The sequence below is a fragment of the Ochotona princeps genome, chromosome X, assembly GCF_030435755.1.
Source record: "Ochotona princeps isolate mOchPri1 chromosome X, mOchPri1.hap1, whole genome shotgun sequence".
Classification (NCBI taxonomy): domain Eukaryota; kingdom Metazoa; phylum Chordata; class Mammalia; order Lagomorpha; family Ochotonidae; genus Ochotona; species Ochotona princeps.
This window is the reverse complement of record NC_080865.1, coordinates 31,599,298-31,617,307: the sequence shown is the minus strand read 5'-3', so window position 1 is coordinate 31,617,307 and position 18,010 is coordinate 31,599,298. Positions and strand designations below refer to the sequence as shown.

The 18,010-nt window shown below is 42.4% G+C and overlaps 1 protein-coding gene and 1 pseudogene across 5 annotated transcripts in view; one reads left to right on the top strand and one right to left on the bottom strand.

Annotated features, from left to right (window-relative positions):
• The window catches only part of TAF1 (TATA-box binding protein associated factor 1), a 103,306-nt gene that overhangs the window by 10,061 nt on the left and 75,235 nt on the right, over positions 1 to 18,010 (top strand). For all 5 annotated transcript variants that reach the window (XM_058658677.1, XM_058658678.1, XM_058658675.1 and 2 more), the window contains exons 8-18: positions 76 to 283; positions 3,674 to 3,850; positions 4,175 to 4,302; positions 4,394 to 4,501; positions 4,626 to 4,799; positions 5,893 to 6,066; positions 6,987 to 7,091; positions 9,102 to 9,302; positions 9,477 to 9,618; positions 9,978 to 10,108; positions 10,748 to 10,828. In XM_058658677.1, coding sequence (XP_058514660.1) covers positions 76 to 283; positions 3,674 to 3,850; positions 4,175 to 4,302; positions 4,394 to 4,501; positions 4,626 to 4,799; positions 5,893 to 6,066; positions 6,987 to 7,091; positions 9,102 to 9,302; positions 9,477 to 9,618; positions 9,978 to 10,108; positions 10,748 to 10,828 — 1,629 coding nt within the window. The remainder of the gene's footprint in view (positions 1 to 75; positions 284 to 3,673; positions 3,851 to 4,174; positions 4,303 to 4,393; positions 4,502 to 4,625; positions 4,800 to 5,892; positions 6,067 to 6,986; positions 7,092 to 9,101; positions 9,303 to 9,476; positions 9,619 to 9,977; positions 10,109 to 10,747; positions 10,829 to 18,010) is intronic.
• Positions 16,503 to 16,863, bottom strand: LOC131478528 (non-histone chromosomal protein HMG-14-like; annotated as a pseudogene).

Below are 18,010 nucleotides of genomic sequence, written 5' to 3'. Positions count from 1 at the left end.
CTCTGATATGAAATTTGGATTGGAAACTTTTACTAGTGATCAATTGGATTTGTTATTCCTTTTCTACTTTTACAGGACTTGAAAAAACTTGAGGAAAACAATACTACTGATCTTCTGGCTGATGAAAACTTCCTGATGGTGACCCAGCTGCATTGGGAAGATGACATCATCTGGGATGGGGAGGATGTCAAACACAAAGGGACAAAGCCTCAGCGTGCAAGCTTGGCAGGCTGGCTTCCTTCCAGCATGACTAGGAATGCCATGGCTTACAATGTTCAGCAAGGTGTGCTTCTGTGCCTGGTGTCTAGCACACTACCTTTCACCTTGGTTATTTAAGTAAGATTAAATATAAGGTTTTGGGCTGCTGAGTGTTAGTGGAATGCTTTAGTGTGTAAGCCTTGATTCCAAGCTGTAGTAGTTTTTTTGACCCATAATGGAGTCTGGTTTCTTATTAGGAAAATGTGAAAGCCAATTTTACTTTAACTTTTTTTTCTTCAAGATTTATTTATCTTCTGTGCGCTAGTTCCCTCCAGACAGCCACGATGGCCATGGCTGAAGCAGGCCAAAACCTGAACCAAGAAATCCATCTAGATCTTCCATGTGCTGGTAGGGGTCCAAGCGCTTGGGCCATCTTCTGCTATTTTCCCCAGCTATTAGCAGAGGGCTGGATCTGAAGTGGAATGGCTAGAACATGATTCTGAGCCCATGTGGTAATGCCAGTGTTGACGAGTAGTGGCCTTCCCCGCTGCACTACAATGCTGGCTCCTGAAGTTAACTGTTTAAACTATATAGTACATTTTGGTTTATAAAACTCTTTTTAATTCTTAGATTTTGTTTAATTTCTTCTTAAATAGGTTAAAAATATGTTCCATTCTTAATGTAAAAACCTTTGAAAATATAGTCTAGTGTCCCATAAATCACTGGTAATCTGTATAGAAATTGTCAACTGTTATCTTTTTGGCCTATTTTTAGTCTTATGTCTTTTCTAAATGTTTCTAGTTGAACTATTCTTTTTTTAAAAAAAAATTTATTTATTTATTTTTATTGCAAAGGCAGATATATGGAGAGGAGGAGAGACAGAGAGGAAGATTTTCCATCCGATGGTTCACTCCTTAAGTGGCCGCAATGGCTGGAGCTGAGCCATTCTGAAGCCAGGAGCCAGGGGCTTCTTCATGGTCTCCCAGGCGAGTGCAGAGTCCCAAGGCTTTGGGCCGTCCTCAACTGCTTTTCCAGGCCACAAGCAGGGAGCTGGATGGGAAGTGGGGCTGCCGGGATTAGAACCGGCGCCCATATGGGATCCTGGCATGTTCAAGGCAAGAACTTTAGCTGCTACGCTATTGCGCCGGGCCCTGTATTTGAATTTATTGTATATGTATAGTTTTGTGTGCTGTGCCTTTTATTTACAGATATTTTTTGTGTCATATGAAGTTGTTCCTAAAATAACATTAACACAGGAAGTTGATTGGATAATAGGATATTAAAGCATATTTTATATTTCATTTATTTTTAAAAATATTTATTTATTTTGTTGGAAAGGCAGATTTAGAGAGAAGGAAAAACAGAAACATTTACCGTCTACTGGCTCAGTCCCCAAGTGGCCGCAACCGCCAGAGTTGAGCCAATCTGAAGCCAAGAACCTGGCGCTTCCTCCGGGTCTCCCACATGGGTACAGGGTCCCACGGCTTTGGGTCAACCTCCACTGCTCTCCCAGGCCACAAGCAGGAACTGGATGGGAAGTGGAGCAGTCGGGACACGAACTGGTGCCCACATGGGATCCCAGTGGATGCAAGGCAAGGATTCAGCCACTAGGCTGTCACACCAGGCCCATGATATTTCATTTATAAAAATTAAACAAAAGCAGACTGCATGAACTTGGAAAACTGTCTAAAAGGAACTATATGAAAGGATTAGTTTATTTCTGGTTTGTAAGATTGAAAACAGTTTGTTTTCTTTGTACCTTTCTGTGTTTTCTGAATTCTCGTAAGTTAATCTGAATTCCCTTTGTAGTTCAGAGAGAAAACAAAGTGTAAATTTTATGTATCTAAAAGAAAGGCTTATTGCGTAGTAGGAGGACTTATAGATAATAATTTAGTTTTTGTTTTTAAAAAAGGATTTTGAATTTTCATCATAAGTTAAATGGTCAGATTTTGAGTAGATAGGTTTACTCTGATTGGACATTACATAGTGTTTACATGTATTGAAATACTTCATGGAAATCCATAGAATGTAAGACTTTTTAATTTTTTTATTTTTAGAACATAAGACTTTCTTCTGTGTCAGTTTAAAATAAAATTGCAGTGGGCACAATGGCTCAATTGCCTAATCTTACACCTACATATGCCAGCATTTTATATGGGCACCCGTTTGTATCCCGGCAGCCCTGCTTCCCATCCAGCTCCCTGCTTGTGGCCTGGGAAAGCAGTAGAGAATGGCCCAAAGCTTTGGGCCTGTACCTGCATGGGAGACCAGGAAGATCTCCTGACTCCTGGCTTTGGATCAGCTAGGTTCTGGCCATTTAGCCATTTGGGAATTGAACCAGAGGATGTAAGATCTCTAAATCCTTCTGTGTATATGGCTTTCCAATAAAAATATGTACATCTTTTAAAAAAATATATATGTATATAAATCTTTTTTTAAGTTCCTATTTAATAAATAATTAAATTGAAAAGACCAGATTTTTCCCCTCTCGTCCCCCAAAACACTTTTTGGGTGTGTATTATACATGTATTCCATAGTTTTTTATTTGCTAGTGTTTATCACATTTGTTTTAAAGATTTATTGATTTTTATTGGAAAGGCGGATATACATAGACGAGGAGAGACAGGAAGATCTTCCATCCGATGGTTCACTCCCCAAGTGAGCACAATGGCCAGTGCTGCGCCCATCCGAAGCCGGGAACCTGGAACCTCCTCCAGGTCTCCCACACGGGTGCAGGGTCCCAAAGCTTTGGGCCGTCCTCGACTGCTTTCCCAGGCCACAAGCAGGGAGCTGGATGGGAAGTGGAGCTGCCGGGATTAGAACCGGCGCCCATATGGGATCCCGGCGCGTTCAGGGCGAGGACTTTAACAGCTAGGCCATCATGCCGGGCCCTGTTTATCACATTTGATATACCTTTTATTTATTGTTAGCTTATTTTCCATTTTGCCTGTTAACCTAATTTAAACAGTTCCTTGATAAAATTTAGACTGTTTGATGTATGTCTCTTAATGTATAATCTTGCAATATCCCAGTTTTGTCTGAGATTTTTTAATATTTTTGTTTATTTGAAAGGTAGAATCAGAGAGAGGAAGACACAAAGCTCTTCCCTGTGCTGGTTCACTCCCCAGATGGCTGCAGTAGTCAGGGCTGTGCCAGGGTGAAGCCAGAAGCCTGGAGCTTCATCTGCATCTACCATGTGGGTGCAGTGATCCAGATACTTGGGCCATCCTCTGTGCTACTTTCCCAGGCACATTAGCAGGGAGCTGGATCAGAAGTGGAGCAGCTGGATCCTGCATTGGTGCCCATATGGGATGTCAGCACTACAGGTGGTGAACCCACCCCCAGTGCCACCACACCAGCCCCCGTGATATTTTTTAAAGTAAAAATTAGTATCCATTAGGTTCCTTTTCAATGACCACATGGTATCCTGAGTGAAAGGGATATAAATGTTTTCTTATTTCCTTTTGTTTTTTAGGTTTTACAGCTACTCTGGATGATGACAAACCTTGGTACTCTATTTTTCCCATTGACAATGAAGATTTGGTATATGGACGTTGGGAGGACAATATTATTTGGGATGCTCAGGCCATGCCCCGGCTGTTAGAGCCTCCTGTTTTGACACTCGACCCCAATGATGAAAATCTCATTTTGGGTATGTTATTGATAGACACATACATGTTCTTTTCCAACCGGATGGCTTGCTGCTGATGTTAATTGAGGTCTAACCTGGAAACTTTTGTTGGAGGGAGGGAGTTGTGGCTGTTGGATTTTAGTATTTGTGTATTATTTAGAGAAGCTTTATGTTGGAATGTTGAAAAGTTAACCCTTGTGTTATTCGGGGTATAGTTACTCAGAGTGAATCATGTTCTGGGGGTGGGATGAAAGATCTCTAATAAAGCAACTGCAGATATGTCATTAAATAATTTGGCTCTTCAGGGGATAGCAATTCCAGTGTGATTCTTTGTTTCATCCTCAGAGATTCCTGATGAGAAGGAAGAGGCTACCTCTAATTCCCCTTCCAAGGAAAGTAAGAAAGAATCATCTCTGAAGAAGAGCCGAATCCTTTTAGGGAAAACTGGAGTCATCAAGGAGGAACCACAGCAGGTCTGTGAAGAGAGGAAGGGCTTGGTGTTTAGAATAAAGAAAGAAAATAAAAAGGGAAATCTAATAGGTTTATTTGATGATCTATCATCAGAACATGTCTCAGCCAGAAGTGAAAGATCCGTGGAATCTCTCCAATGATGAATATTACTATCCTAAACAACAAGGTCTTCGAGGCACTTTTGGAGGAAATATTATTCAGGTACAGATAGTGTCTTTTGTGATGAAGGGGAACACACAACATTATTCTTGGTACAAGATGTGAGATGAGTTCTACTTAGGCTGGAGTTAGTGCTTCATTTTAACCTTTCTGTCTCTTGTTTCAGCACTCAATTCCTGCTGTGGAATTACGGCAGCCCTTCTTTCCTACCCATATGGGGCCTATCAAACTGCGACAGTTCCATCGTCCACCTTTGAAGAAGTACTCCTTTGGAGCACTGTCTCAGCCAGGTCCCCACTCAGTCCAGCCTTTGCTGAAGCACATCAAAAAGAAGGCCAAGGTATAATTGAAGTCTGGTTAGAAAAACAATAGCTATAAATATACTTGGTTACAAATTGAGAAATGTTTTAAAATATTAGATTGTTTTCTCAGATATGATAGAGTTTCATTTTGGTTATTTGGGAGAACATTGTTTTTTAAACATGTATTTATCTTACTTGAAACAGAGAGGGAGAAAGGGAGATGTTCCACCTGCTGGTTCACTCCGCAGATGGCACTGGCCGAAGCTGGGCCAATCCAGGAAGAAGCCAGGAGCTTCTTCTGGGGTTCCCACATGGGTGCACAGATCCAATTCCTAGGCCATCTTCCATTTCCTTCCAAGGCCATTAGTAGGGAGCTCGATCAGAAGTGGAGCAGCCAAGACTCCATCTGGCAGATGTATGATATCCTGGTGCTGCAGGCAGAAGATTAATGTGCTATGCCACTGCACCAATCCCTGAGAATATTCTTTGGAGATGCATATGAAGCTACTTAAACGTGCAGTGTTCATAATGAATTCAGCTTTCAAATATGGTTCAACAAAATGTGTAGAAACAGTTAAAAATGAATGTGGCGGGCCCGGCGGCGTGGCCCAGCGGCTAAAGTCCTCGCTTTGAAAGCCCCGGGATCCCATATGGGCTCTGGTTCTAATCCCGGCAGCTCCACTTCCCATCCAGCTCCCTGCTTGTGGCCTGGGAAAGCAGTTGAGGACGGCCCAATACTTTGGGACCCTGTACCCGTGTGGGAGACCTGGAAGAGGTTCCTGGTTCCTGGCATCGGATCGGCGTGCACCGGCCTGTTGTGGCTCACTTGGGGAGTGAATCATCAGATGGAAGATCTTCCTCTCTGTCTCTCCTCCTCTCTCTGTATATCTGACTTTGTAATAAAAATAAATAAATCCTTAAAAAAAATGAATGTGACAAGATAGAACCAGTTACATCTGAGGATGAGATAATAGATATTGATGGTATTTTAAACTTTATGACTTTTTTTAATGGTGAACTTTAAAAATAGCAAGTAGAGTCCTTGCTGATGGGTTTAACTTGAATTGAAGGATATTCTTATATGTTTATTGTACTGTTAGGAGTTGGACTTTATTTTCTTTGTTCTGACAGATGAGAGAACAAGAGAGGCAAGCATCAGGTGGTGGAGAGATGTTTTTTATGCGTACACCTCAGGACCTCACAGGGAAGGATGGAGATCTCATTCTTGCAGAGTACAGTGAGGAAAATGGACCCTTAATGATGCAAGTTGGTATGGCAACCAAGATAAAAAACTATTACAAACGGGTGAGTGTGCTTAAAAAATTTTACTATAGCTATAGCTAGAGAGCTAGTGATAATCTGTAAGCATGCACTTTTTTCTTACGTTTTTCTGAAGGTAGAGGGAAAGATTTAGTCAGACACAAAACTTCCTTCCTCTGATTTACTCCTTAAACACTTCCAGTGACCAGTAATGGGCCAGGCTGAAGCGGGGATCCTGGAACTCAATCCAGGTCTCCCAAGTGGGTGACAGGGACCCAAGTATTTGAGCCATCACATGCTACCTTCCAGAATCTGCATTGGCAGTTAGATGGAATCAGGAGCTGGACCCAGAGATTGAACATTGCATTCCAGCATAAGACATTGGTGTCTTCATTGCTAGATCAGTTGCAATCCTCAATCCATAGCTTTATATATATATAATATCTAAAAACACATATGTGTTATATATAATTATATACTATTTATATTGTATATATCTTTGTATTTGGGAGAATGGCATTGCAGTTAGTCATATAAGTAGGTACTATGATCATGGAATACTTTGTGTAGGTTTATTTTTTTTTTTAAAGATTTATTCATTTTATTACAGCTAGATATACACAGAGGAGGAGAGACAGAGAGGAAGATCTTCCGTCCGATGATTCATTCCCCAAGTGAGCCGCAACGGGCCGATGCATGCCTATCTGAAGCCAGGGAACTGGAAACCTCTTCCGGGTCTCCCACGCGGGTGCAGGGTCCCAATGCATTGGGCCGTCCTCAACTGCCTTCCCAGGCCACAAGCAGGGAGCTGGATGGGAAGTGGAGCTGCCGGGATTAGAACTGGCGCCCATATGGGATCCCGGGGCTTTCAAGGCGAGGACTTTAACAGCTAGGCCACGCCGCCGGGCCCTGTGTAGGTTTATTGATTGTACTTGTAGTAACTGGTTCTCCTGTGTTCCTCTTAGAAACCTGGAAAAGATCCTGGAGCCCCAGATTGTAAATATGGGGAAACTGTTTACTGCCATACATCTCCTTTCCTGGGCTCTCTCCATCCTGGCCAATTATTGCAGGTGAGGCATTCTTTCCTGTTTTTACTTTTTCCTGAGGAAGTTCGCAAGTGAGGAACTAGCATAGAAGGAAGTGATTCTCGTTGATTCAGAAACTATTCTTACTATCAAGTATGTGGAAGATAGATCTAACACAAAAATGCTTTGTAGGAAGTCTTTTAAAACTGACTCCAGTGTATGTTATTTTTAGGCTAAATATAAGGTTTAGAAATATGTTTTTATATTCATTTGAAAGGCAGGGTGACAGAAAGAGATAGAGAGGGAGGACACTAGCATCCTCTGTATGCCTGTAACAGTTGGGGCTGGGCCAGACCAAAGCCAGGAGCCTAGCATTCCCACCTGGATTTCCTACATGGATGGCAGGGATCCAAGTACTGGGCCATCGTCTTCATCCTTCCCAGGTGCATTAGCACAAAGCTGAGACTCAGGTTCGGCACTGATAAGGGATGCAAGTAACCTGAGTGGTGGCTTACACAAGGCTCATGTTCTCCTTTCCCTCATGTATCAGGTTTACTCTATTGTTAATATTCCTTACTCTCCTAAAGTATTTGAAAAACCCACTTTTCCCTTTATCCTTTATATCTGCATTCCATTTCTCACCAGGATTTATTTTACTTTTTTCAATTTGAAAAAGAGAAAGCTTTCATTCAATAGTTCACCCTCCAAAAGGTGTCATTGGCCAGGGATGGACCAGGCAGAAGCCAAGGGCCAAGAATGCATGACAAGTGCTCAAGCACTTGGGCCATTTTCTGTAGCTTCCCATGAATTGACACTCAGACATGGCACGCCAGCATCATAAGCAGTGGCTTAACTTGCTGTACTACAGCAGTAGTCCTTCCTACCATGTTTTGGGTATTACCTTTATGCTGTTCTTGGCGATCCTGTTCTGTAACTTAATTGTGAAATTTTCTGCCAATTCATGTCCCCTCCTTTTATTTTAAAGATTTATTTAATTTTATTGGAAAAGAATAATTTTACAGAGAGAAGGAGAGGCAGAGAAAGATCTTTCATCCCCTGGTTCACTCCCCAAATGATTGCAAGTGCCAGAGCTGAGTTGACTTGAAGCCAGGAGCTTCTGGGTCTCCCACATGAGTGCACAGTGCCAAGGTTTTGGTCATCCTAAGTGCTTTCCTAGACTAAGCGGGAAGCTGGAAGGGAAGTAAAGCAGCCGGGACACGAACCAGCATTGGGTGCCGGTGCTTGCAAGGGGAGCATTAGCTAACTGAGCCGTTGTGCTGGGCCCCCATCCCCTTTTTGTAACTGCTTTTGTAGTTTCTTAAATTCGTTTGGTTTCTACTTAAACTGGCTCCAATGTTTCTGCTCTGCTGTCTTTCTGGTTTCTTTTATTGACTCCGTCCTCTCTAGCATACTTTCTACATGATTATTTTTTGTTTTTGTTTTGTTTTTTATTAATTCACTGGTATAGTCCATAGTTTTTTTTTAATCTCACCTGTTATAAGAGGCTATGTTGGAGTAGTAAAGTACTTGCTGGTTTATAAAGGCACTTGAGGTCTAAGATAATATTTTAGTTTATAAAATGATTTTCACATGTACTTTTGTGTGAGGCATAGGCATTGTAAGTATATCCCATTTTGTAGATGAAGAAAATATAAGCTTAGAAAGTTTAAAGTTTGTTTATATAAATAAGTTACATGTTTAAAAAGTAACAATAAGTGGGGGGGATTGGGGAGGGGATAAGGGAAATCCCAGGAGCCTATGGAACTGTATCATAAAATGACAACAATAATAAAAAATTTTTAAAAAGTAACAATAATTTGTCAATGTATAGTTAATGAGTCCAAATCTTGATTTTTTTCCTACTAACTCTAAAAGAGATAGTGGCTCAAAAATTGCGTCTTTCCACCCAATACTCAAAAAATCATTTACTAGATACGGATTTGAGATGGCAGAAGGAAGATGGAGAGCAGCAGGCTTGCTTTTCCTATATCATTAGCTGACTGCATTTTCTGGAGCTTCTTTGTTTATAGTTTTTGTGTTTTTTACTTCTTTCAGGCCTTTGAGAACAACCTTTTTCGTGCTCCAATTTATCTTCATAAAATGCCAGAAACTGACTTCTTGATCATTCGAACAAGGCAGGGTTATTATATTCGGGAATTAGTGGATATTTTTGTGGTTGGCCAGCAGTGCCCCTTGTTTGAAGTTCCTGGACCTAACTCCAAAAGGGCCAATACACATATTCGAGACTTTCTACAGGTAAGAATGGGAGTATAAGCAGAGTAGGAGTGGGAAAGCTGCAGTGCACATGGAAAGGAATTTGGGGATGTGTCAGAAAAGATGAGAACAAATTGGAGGTTAGGGGAAGGGACCTTGATCAGATCTTTTCATCCCTTACTGTGCGCAATGAAATGCATTTGGTTTGTTGGGCAGGTCTTTATATACCGCCTGTTCTGGAAAAGCAAAGATCGACCACGGCGGATCCGAATGGAAGATATAAAAAAAGCTTTTCCTTCCCATTCAGAAAGCAGCATCCGGAAGAGGTTAAAGCTTTGTGCCGACTTCAAACGCACAGGTCATCATTCGTGATTAGTTATGTATCTGTCTTTCTAAGAAATGAATTATGATGGCTTTTCAGTTAAAGGATTAATATACTGCTAATAAAAGATATTGATAGTCATGCAAAGAATAAAATAGCACATAGTCTAACTGTGGAGGGTCTGATTGCTTTTCTGATATTGTTGCCAGGAAATTCAAAATGATTTTTACAGGAGATCCAGCAGCAAGGGTGTCCTTGGCTAGATAATCATACTAACTATGGCCCAACCTATTACAAGGGCATTACCTGGTTTGGTATTGGTTTCCTGTAACTTTTGCTGCCAGTGAATGTCAGGGCCTATGGAATTCAGAATGGTCTTTCTGTATCTTTTCTAGGCATGGACTCCAATTGGTGGGTGTTGAAGTCTGATTTTCGTTTACCAACCGAAGAGGAGATTAGAGCTATGGTGTCACCAGAGCAGTGCTGTGCTTACTATAGCATGATAGCTGCAGAGCAGCGGCTGAAGGTGATCACCTTCTTCTTAAGTATTGCATATGCCTGTGGGCTTTGTTTTCAGAGAAATGAGAGAAGACTGGCTTAGAGATGATGGTTGCTAGATGATTATCAATGGCTTAAAAAAAAGACCAAGTAAATTAAGTACTTTCTATGTTTTTGAGTTCTGGAGAAAGCTACAATGTAGATAAATATCCATAAAATGTGTAATGAGGAAGTTAGGGCATACTGTTTGGCTTAGAAATGGTTGCTGGTCCCTTAGGGTGGTAAATAATGTCTTCTTTACAAGAGAAGTATATAAGCACAGAAAGTACTTGTCAGCCTCTCGGAGGAGCAGAGTTACCTCTGCATGTGTGATTTAGAGATAGGATGTCCTTGTTAGGCTATTACAGAAAAGGTTCAGCTTTGGTGGGGAAACATAGCTCTGTTCCAGTAAGTTAATGCATGTTGCTAGTGAGCTTCCACGTAGAGCTGAATCACCAGCTGGGAAGCTCCTTGCGATGTGGTAATAATGTATCTTCTAATAGCTTAAGGATGTACAGTTGTGAACACATGACAGAATCTGTTCTCTGCAAATACCTTTTTTGTTCTGCACTTGGTACTCAAAAATTTGCATTTTAATTGATTTATATATGAATTTGTTTGCTGTCAGGATGCTGGCTATGGTGAGAAGTCTTTTTTTGCTCCAGAAGAAGAAAATGAAGAAGATTTCCAGATGAAAATTGATGATGAGGTAAGACTTTACATTAATTCTTTTCTTTTTTTTTTTTAAGATTTATTTATTTTTATTGGAAAGGCAGATATACATAGAGGAGGAGAAATAGAGAGGAAGATCTTCCATCCGATATTTCACTCCCCAAGTGGCCACAACAGCTGGAGCTGTGCCGATCTGAAGCCATGAACCAGGAGCTTCTTCTGGGTCTCTCACATGGGTGCAGGGTCCCAAGGCTTGGGGCCATTCTCCACTGCTTTCCTAGGCTACAAGCAGGGAGCTGGATGGGAAGTGGAGCTACCGGGATTAGAACTGGCACCCATATGGGATCCCTGCGCGTTCAGGCCGAGGACTTTAGCCGCTAGGCCACGCTGCCTGGCCCAATTCTTTTCTTTTTAAACATTTATTTATTTTTATTAGAGAGTCAGATTTACAGAGAGGAGAGACAGGAAGAAAGACCTTCCATCTGCTGGTTCACTCCCCTAGTGGCCACAACAGCTGGAGCTGAGCCGATCCGAAGTCAGGAGCTGGAGCTTCTCCTGGTCTCCCGTGCAGGTGTAGGGTCCCAAGGCTTTGGGGCATCTTTGACTATTTTCCCAGGCCACAGGCAGGGAGCTGGATGGGAGGTGGAGTTGCCGGGATGTGAATTGGCGCCCGTATGGTATCCCACAACTTGCAAGACAAGGACTTCAGCCACTAGGCTACTGCGCCAGGCCCTTACGTTAGTTCTTGTGAATATGTCTCACTTTACCTTTTTAAATACTAATTTGAAGAGTGAGAGGAAGAAACCATTCTTCCATCTCTGGTTCACTCCCCAAATAGTTGCAACAGCCAAGACTGGTCCAGGTTGAAGCCAGCAGCTATAGCATTTTCCACGTGAGTGTCAGCGGCCCTAACTACTTGGCCGACTTCTGCTGCCTTCCCAGGCTCTTTAGCTAGAAGCTGGACTAGAAGCTGAGAAGCCAGGATAGAATCCAAACTGTTGCTCATATAGGATATCAGTGTTGGAAGTGGTGATCCCCTCATTTATCCTTTTTTTTAAGTTGCTTTTGAGATCAAAGATCAAATTTAAATATAATAAACCACATATTGTTTTCAAATTTTTTTATTTTTGACAATCTTTACATAGTTAATTAGGGCACAAAGGTTCAAGGGCTACAGGAAAGTGGGTAAGACTATTATTTCCACATTTTTTTCCCTGTATCTGGCTGGGGTAAAGGGAGAAACAAACCACATATTTTACAGATACTATTTGTTATGTTTTGACTTGTTCTTATATCTAGGAAATCCGTGCAACGAGATAATAAACAAGTCTGTCACCCCTAAAAGTTTTCTTTGTGGCCTTTTGAAACCTTATTTTTTTTTTTTTTGCCTCCCTTTTTCCTTCTGTCTTCTCTGTTTCCTGACAATTAGTGATCTAGATTTTGTCAATGTAGATTTCTTTGCCTTTTCTAGAAATTTAGGTCAATAAAATAATATAGTATATACTCTACGGTTTAGTTCATTGGTATTCAGTATGTTCACACATTATTTTGTAATCAAAGAGCAGAACAGCTCGCTGTGATTTTGCTTTACCCTCAGCCTCCCGCAGCCACCATTCTATTTTCTGTTTCTGTGAGTTTGACTATTACAGATAGCTGATAACATTGGACTCGAGAGTTTTTTTCTTCAATGACTGATGATATTGTCCTTAGTGAACAATCTGATATCCTCAAGGTTCATCTGTGTTTTTACATGTGTCAATTCCCTTTCTTCTTTTAAAAATATTTATTTATTTTTATTGGAAAGGCAGATATACAGAGAGGAGGAGAGACAGAGAGGAAGATCTTACGTTCAATGATTCACTCCCCAAGTGACTGCAATGACTGGAGCTGAGCCATTCCAAAGCCAGGAGCCAGGAACTTCATCCGGGTCTCCCACGCAGGTACAGGGTCCCAAGGCTTTGGGCTGTCCTTGACTGCTTTCCCAGGCCACAAGCAGGGAGCTGGATGGGAAGTGGAGCTGCTGGGATTAGAACCAGCACCCATATGGGATCCCGGCACGTTCAAGGCAAGGACTTTAGCCCTTAGGCCACTGTGCTGGGCCCCAAAACTTACTTTTATAATCACAAATGAAAAGAGAACAAACCCACTGATTTTTATTGTGCTGTGGCCATCTAGCACGTGAGCTTGTAAGTGTGCAGAGGTTGTGGAGTTTTGATTTATAGATTGCATAATTTCTAGTTACGCATGTAGCACCGAAAATGTCTCAGCCTACAAATGTCAGCAGATGCCATCACACAGGAATGGGTCCAAAGTTCCATTCTGCTCCTTCACTTCTGCACAGTGACCTTCCAAGCCCAGGCCCCTGCCCTTGGAACCCCGGAGTTTATAGCACTATAAGGCAGAGTGCAGTGCACACAGAGGGTGAATACAGTGTGAATCACTTCATTTGGCTTGACCAAAGGTGACTTACATAATAGAGACTTTGGAGTGGGCATGTGGAATGCTGGCTAAGACGCTACGTGGGAAGCCCAGATCCCACAGCAGAGCGCCTGGGTTCAGCTTCTAGCTCTGCTAATGTCCGTCCGTGCGGGAGGTGGCAGGGGGACAGCCCTCCATGGGGGAGCTCTTAGCTCCTGGCTCTGGCCTGGCGCAGCCCTGCCTGCTGTGAGCCTTTGGGAGGATGTTGTTGTTCATTCCTTAATCTTGTTGGTTTTATTTTTTTATTTTTTTATTTCATTTTATGACACAGTTTCAAAGGCTCTGGGGTTCTCCCAACTCCTTCCCAAGCCCTCCCCCCATATTGAATTCCTCCATATTGTTACAGTAGTACAGTTCATATCCAGTCATGATTCCTTCATTGTGGGCATGGACCATGCGGAGAGTCCAGCATCTTACTGTCCAGATAAATTCAACAGTTTCATTGGGAGACCATCCTTAGTCTGAAAGTAGAGCTGGTAGAATATCATCTCCTCCAATGAGATGTCACTACACAACTTCAACAATAGGAAGAAACATTGAAATTAACATCATGAAGTTAATTAACATGGTATTGAGTGACCAATATGTTAGAAAATGCAAGTGCTTAACCACATCCTGTAACTACTTCCTTGGTATCTCAATTTTAATATATATACAATCCGCTGCTATCAAGTTTTTTTTCTCCCAAGCTAACATGTTTTTGAGTTTAACCTAAATCAGAGTGGCACAAGAACAGTGGAAGGAACATCCATCATATATGTAACAGCTGAGTACAAACTTAACATCAGAGTTTCTATGCAGTTACATCTTGTTTAGCATTAACAGTCATAAATTGATAAAGTTTTTTGGGGAGAAAATGAAGTCACAATTTAAACTTTGCAGTATATAGTGGTTAAGCATGGTTTTACAGAACTTTGCTTTTTAACAGTTGAAGAATAGAAAAGTTTTAGGCAGGTGAGCAGGGAAATCCTCAACAACCCAGTGAGTGAGGAAGAATTTAACTCTATATCCTACCTAGTAAAGTCCAGGAGAAGCAAATAGGGAGCCTGACCAGTAAGTACAGGCTGAGTAATTATAGGCTAGTTGGCCTTTTCCCTGGCTGTTCCAGACTTTCTATATCTTTATGTCTCTCTCTGTCTATCTGAAAAGCCAAATGGGAAGCCTGATCAGTAAGGTACAAGCTGCGTGATTATCAGCCAGCTGACCTTTATTCGTCTCTGTCTATCTGAACTAATTTTGGGGCTCACAAGCAACCCTGATGGTCGGTGTAAGAAAGGCCTGGGAGCCAAGGCTGGAACTTAGTAAGGACCAGAGAAAGCTCCTCTCCTGAGTCCAGAAGGAAATTACAATCCTTTTATCTCTGAGTGTCACCCGGGGCTCCTGGCTGTAGTTCTGATGTCACCAGACCCTATGAGAGGGCTTGGGGCTGCTACCATCCTGTGTGGGAAATCCAATAGGAAATGACTAACCTCAGCGTTCTGAGCCTCCAAGGGCATTCATATTCCCTGTGACCTCCTAGGCAGTCGGGATACAGTTCTCGGTGTCCATACTGACAATCCTCGACGAAGTATCCATTGCTTCTGTGGCGAAAGCACTTGGGAGGCCTCCGGGAGTTTCTGGGACTAGGATACAGACCTCCTCTTATCCCCCTGTGCCACCCTGAGATCCTCTCCTGCTCTGTACGCACAACCTCCTTTTAAGAGGGTGTCAGGGTTTTTCTTGGATCCCACCACACATTTCTATGGCTCCTCTATTATCTAAGGCTGTTAAGAATTTGTTATCTATAAGTAATAAGTTACACTTAAAGTCTTCCTCAAACATTCTAAGAAGGTGGAGAATTTCTCTGCACTTCTAACCTGTAGTGGAACAAGAGGAATATTAAATTTAATTTTTTTAAAAGATTTGTTTTTTTATTACAAAGTCAGATATACAGAGAGGAGGAGAGACAGAGAGGAAGATCTTCCATCCGATGGTTCACTCCCCAAGTGAGCGCAACAGCAGGTGCTGTGCTGATCCAAAGCCAGGAGCCCAGATCCTCTTTCAGGTGTCCCACGCGGGTGCAGGGTCCCAAGGCTTTGGGCCGTCCTCGACTGCTTTCTCAGGCCACAAGCAGGGAGCTGGATGGGAAGTGGGGCTGCCGGGATAAGAACCGGTGCCCATATGGGATCCCGGCACATACAAGGCGAGAACTTTAGTTGCTAGGCTACGCCGCCGGGCCCAACAAATTTAGTTTTTCAGTTCTTAGAGGCAGTTCCACTGAGGGTTCCATCTTCTCCAGGGGCAGCGTTGTATTCAAGGGAGTTGCTGCACTTCCAAGGTCAGATGAGCCATAGGGAAACCCACAGTTTTGAGGATCCATCAGGGAATTCTAGGGACAAGAGCATAAACTTTCCCGTGGATTATTAGTGTTCCAGAATATCAATCATTCAGTTGTTTTATCAAATGCATCATGAGGTCAGGGACAGTTGTGCTTGATGCACCAATCTCTTAAAATCCTCCATGTCACCCGGTGTTGGGAGGAGTCTGGCCTCTTTCTCCTCCATTGTCTCCTTGATGGTGATGGCTCTTTCAGGATGAGGTCCAGTAAGACAATTTTGTGCACAATTCTTAACATACACACGGAAAGTCTCAAAAAGCATGAATTGTCATTTTAAAAAAGTGATTTCTGTGACTTTCCAGCTTCAAAAGTGGAGGCAGCTTTTCCTTAAGGAGTCTATCAAGTATCTTCAAAAGTTGCTGTCACATAAATTCCACCCATTCATAATTTGGATAGCACATACATGACATATTTAGGGTTTTCAATCTTTCATAGTATGCTAACAAAATCACTAGGAAAAATGGATTGCTGCAGCCAAAGGCATTATAAGGACACTAATGATTCTGATATCAACAAGAAGTGGTTTTCTGTAGGAAACAGCTCTTACTGGACAACATGGGTGAAATGGCTGAAAATAGTGAAGACAGATTAAAAGCACAATTGTGACTCCAAATTTCCATTTAGTATGCATTGTATTGTAGGATATGGAAACCAGTTGCACCTATGGAATATTAAGCTGACACCCAAGACAGTCAAAGCTCTCATAGTTCAGTATCCCACTATTTTCTGGTTGAATCAAAAAATAAAAGAACCAGCAAGTGAATTTTACTCCCTAAAAAATCATTTACACCTAAAAAGTGGGATGATGTGGGCTTCCCTTCTTAAAAATGTTTCTAGAGCTACTAATAACTTGCATTTACAAATTAGTTGATAAAAATATTCCTCTGGATTGTGCAAGAGAGAGGAAACCATTGGTAAGATAGGGTGTAGGATAATAATCAACCTTGGCTTCTTTCTCTTCTGCTTCATCAGAGACTGGCCTTTCATCATTTTTCGTGGCTCCATTTTCTGCCTGCAAGTCTAGTTTCTTGGTTGGCCACCTCGCTGTATCCCTGTTGCTTCTCTCTTCCCCTGTGCTTATACTGTTTTTGTCCAAATAAGTCATCCTTGCTGCCTGCCTTCTTGGGCTTTGCAGGAGGTTTAGCTGACAGCCTCACCATTCTTTTGCGCTCTCCCTTTGCTGCCCCTTTTGCACAGCTGTCCTACCGCTTCGGCATCTTGGCAGCAGGGAGGGCGTGTGATGGGGTGTCTAAGGGCGTGGTGCAACAAGAGCCTGCACGAAGCTCAGCTTCCTGGCCACTGCCCCTCCTCCCTGATAGTTTTAGTTTTCGTTTTCCCAATGATCAAGGTCTTTTTGTGCACTTGTTTTTTTTTAAAGATTTATTTATTTTTCTTGCAAAGTCAGATATACAGAGAGGAGGAGAGACAGAGAGGAAGATCTTCGTCCAGTGATTCATTCTCCAAGTGAGCCGCAACGGCCGGTGCTGTGCCGATCCGAAGCCGGGAACCAGGAACCTCTTCCGGGTCAGCCACACGGGTGCAGGGTCCCAAAGTCTTGGGCCATCCTTGACTGCTTTCCCAGGCCACAAGCAGGGAGCTGGATAGGAAGTGGAGCTGCTAGGATTAGAACTGGCGCCCATGTGGGATCCCGGCACATGCAAAGCAAGGACTTTAGCCAGTAGGCTACCACACCAGGCACAAGTTATTTATTTTGATTCTTAAGGCTTTTGGCCAACGTCCACAGCTTTCCCAGGCCACAAGCAGGGAGCTGGATGGGAAGTGGGGCTGCCGGGGCATGAACTGGCACACGCATGGTATCTCAATGCTTGCAAGGCAAGGACTCAGTCTCTAACCATCACACCAGGACCCCCATGTTTAGTTTGTTGTTGGGTGCTTGTTCTTACTGAGTTTTGGGAGTCTCTTTTTATGTATCCTAGAAAGATGGTTATAAGGAGTATGATTTACAGTATTTTTTCCCAGTCTGTAGCTTGTTGTTTTTTTAGTTTTAAATATTTTTTGAAAGACAAGACAGATCTTCTTTTTTCTGTTTTGCTCCCCAAATGGCTGCAACGTCTGAAAATTCCATCCTGGCCTCCCACATGGATGGGAGGGGGTCTCTGTACTCTGCCCGTTTTCTGCTGCCTTCTCAAGAGTGCTAGAGAGCTGAATTGAAAGTGGAATATCTGGAATTGGAACCAGCACTGTGATATGGTATGCTGCATTTGCAAGTGGTTGCTGGACTCACTGTGTCAGCACTCTTGCTACTGTGGCTTATCTTAATTAAGAAGTCTTATGGAAAACTGAAGTATGGCTTATCAGTATTCTTTGTTACTGTCTCAGTGAGTTGTCTAAGAAATATTTGTC